At 59.2% G+C, this 1,653-nt stretch overlaps 1 protein-coding gene across 1 annotated transcript in view; it reads right to left on the bottom strand.

Annotated features, from left to right (window-relative positions):
• The window catches only part of SELENOW (selenoprotein W), a gene marked incomplete at its 5' end in the record, with an annotated part of 2,776 nt that extends 1,174 nt beyond the window's left edge, over positions 1–1,602 (bottom strand). The window contains 3 exons of the mRNA XM_011378186.2: positions 1,085–1,183; positions 1,280–1,354; positions 1,519–1,602. Of these exons, the coding sequence (XP_011376488.1) occupies positions 1,103–1,183; positions 1,280–1,354; positions 1,519–1,602 (240 nt within the window). The remainder of the gene's footprint in view (positions 1–1,084; positions 1,184–1,279; positions 1,355–1,518) is intronic.
• Between the last annotated feature and the right edge of the window lie 51 nt (positions 1,603–1,653).

Below are 1,653 nucleotides of genomic sequence, written 5' to 3' on the forward strand. Positions count from 1 at the left end.
CTGTGCTGTCGCACACCACGGCTGGGAGGAACCGAGTGCTCTCCGCATGGCTTCACTGGGAGGCACCCCGAAAGCTCACTTCCCGCCTCCCCTGCCCCCTCCCACCTGCTTCTTCCCTCCACCGACTTCAGTCTCCGCCCCTTCGCTGTGATAAACGTAAGCACGGGTGTGACAGCTGTGCCCAGTTCCGGGTGGTCTGCAGGACCCCAGAAACTACACCCACAAAACACGCAACCGGGAAACCCTCCCCCTCTTTCTCTCTCACATCGATCCAGTTTTGCTTCTGTTGGATGCAATCGCCCACTGGAACCCCCCGAACCCTGTGCAGATTTCAGTAGCCGTCTGAGTTATGGACAGTCTGGCAGTGACATGTGGTGTTTATGTGAGCGATGGGCCCCATCTGAGTCACTGAGAATTCACGTCCCGTGAGTGTGGCACCACTAACCCTACCCCCACCCCCCCTTACAGCGACAGTCCACAATTCATTCAGCTCCTGCAGCTCTAGAACTGTACGGTTCTTGATTTTCCTTTCAGTTTGGGGAGACCCACTTCATTTCAGACCCATACACGTGGCATGACGTTTGCACGTCCGCTCTGCATTCACAGAAATTTGCACGCCCAAATTCACAGTGAACGTGACCTCACTCTGGTCTAGCAAAGTGCTCTCAGAAATGGAACTTGAGTTTAAAAGCATCTGAGCCCCGTTTCTGGGGCAAAGCATGCTGGGGGCAGGTGCCTAGGTCCACGGTGCCCTGGGCTGGATGCTCAGTTCTAGGGCACGGTGTGGTGGGACCCAGCACTCAAGTCTGGGTGGGAGACAGTGCTTTACGCTCTCAAGGGTCAGGAGCCAGGATGTGGCTCTGGGCAGGGCTACTGCCCAGTGCCCAGTTCCAGGACAGGTTGGCTTTGGGGCTGATCTGGAATACAGCAGCGTGACAGCGGGCTCAGAAGGTGCTGACAAGCAGTCCTACGAGGTGAGTCCCGCTACTTGTTCTGGAATGCACGGGGTGAAATGAGCACTCGGGTTTGGTGGATATCAGGACTAGGAGGCAGCTCCAGAATTCGGGAGCTGGGCACCCCTCACCTCTGCCTTCGGGGCACCTCAGCCCTGAACTAAGGCGGCTTTGATGGCGGCCACCAGCTTCAGAAACTTGCTTTCCGTGTCCACGAAGCCATCGCCTCTCTGGGGACGGGAGGGAAAGGGAAGGAGTGAGCTGCGCCTAAGACACCCACCCGCCCCCCGCCCCCTGCGAGCCCCAAACGAGGGGGTGACACAAACCTTCTTGGAATGGACCAACTTCCCTGCCACCATCACTTCGAAGAACCCGGTAACGTGGGGAGTCCCCTCGCCACTCTGGGGAGAGGGAGAGAAGCTGCAGGGGCGCCAATGCCCTGTGGGGACACGGCCCTTTCCCGGGGGAGGGCCAACCCCAGCAGAGGGTGGAGCCGGCCCACACTGCCCCCACTGCCAGCCAGGGACAAACCACCGTTTGATGCCTTCCCCGTCCCCACACTCACGACGTCCAGGCGTCCAGGAAACTCATCTTCTAACTTCTTCTTGAGCTGAAGATACTGAACGGGGGCGGGAGGTCGCAACAGCGGTCAACGGGGGTCCCGCCAGCTAACCCTCCTCCCTCATCCTCCAGGGAGGGC

Source organism: Pteropus vampyrus, unplaced genomic scaffold (assembly GCF_000151845.1).
Source record: "Pteropus vampyrus isolate Shadow unplaced genomic scaffold, Pvam_2.0 Scaffold333, whole genome shotgun sequence".
NCBI lineage: Eukaryota > Metazoa > Chordata > Mammalia > Chiroptera > Pteropodidae > Pteropus > Pteropus vampyrus.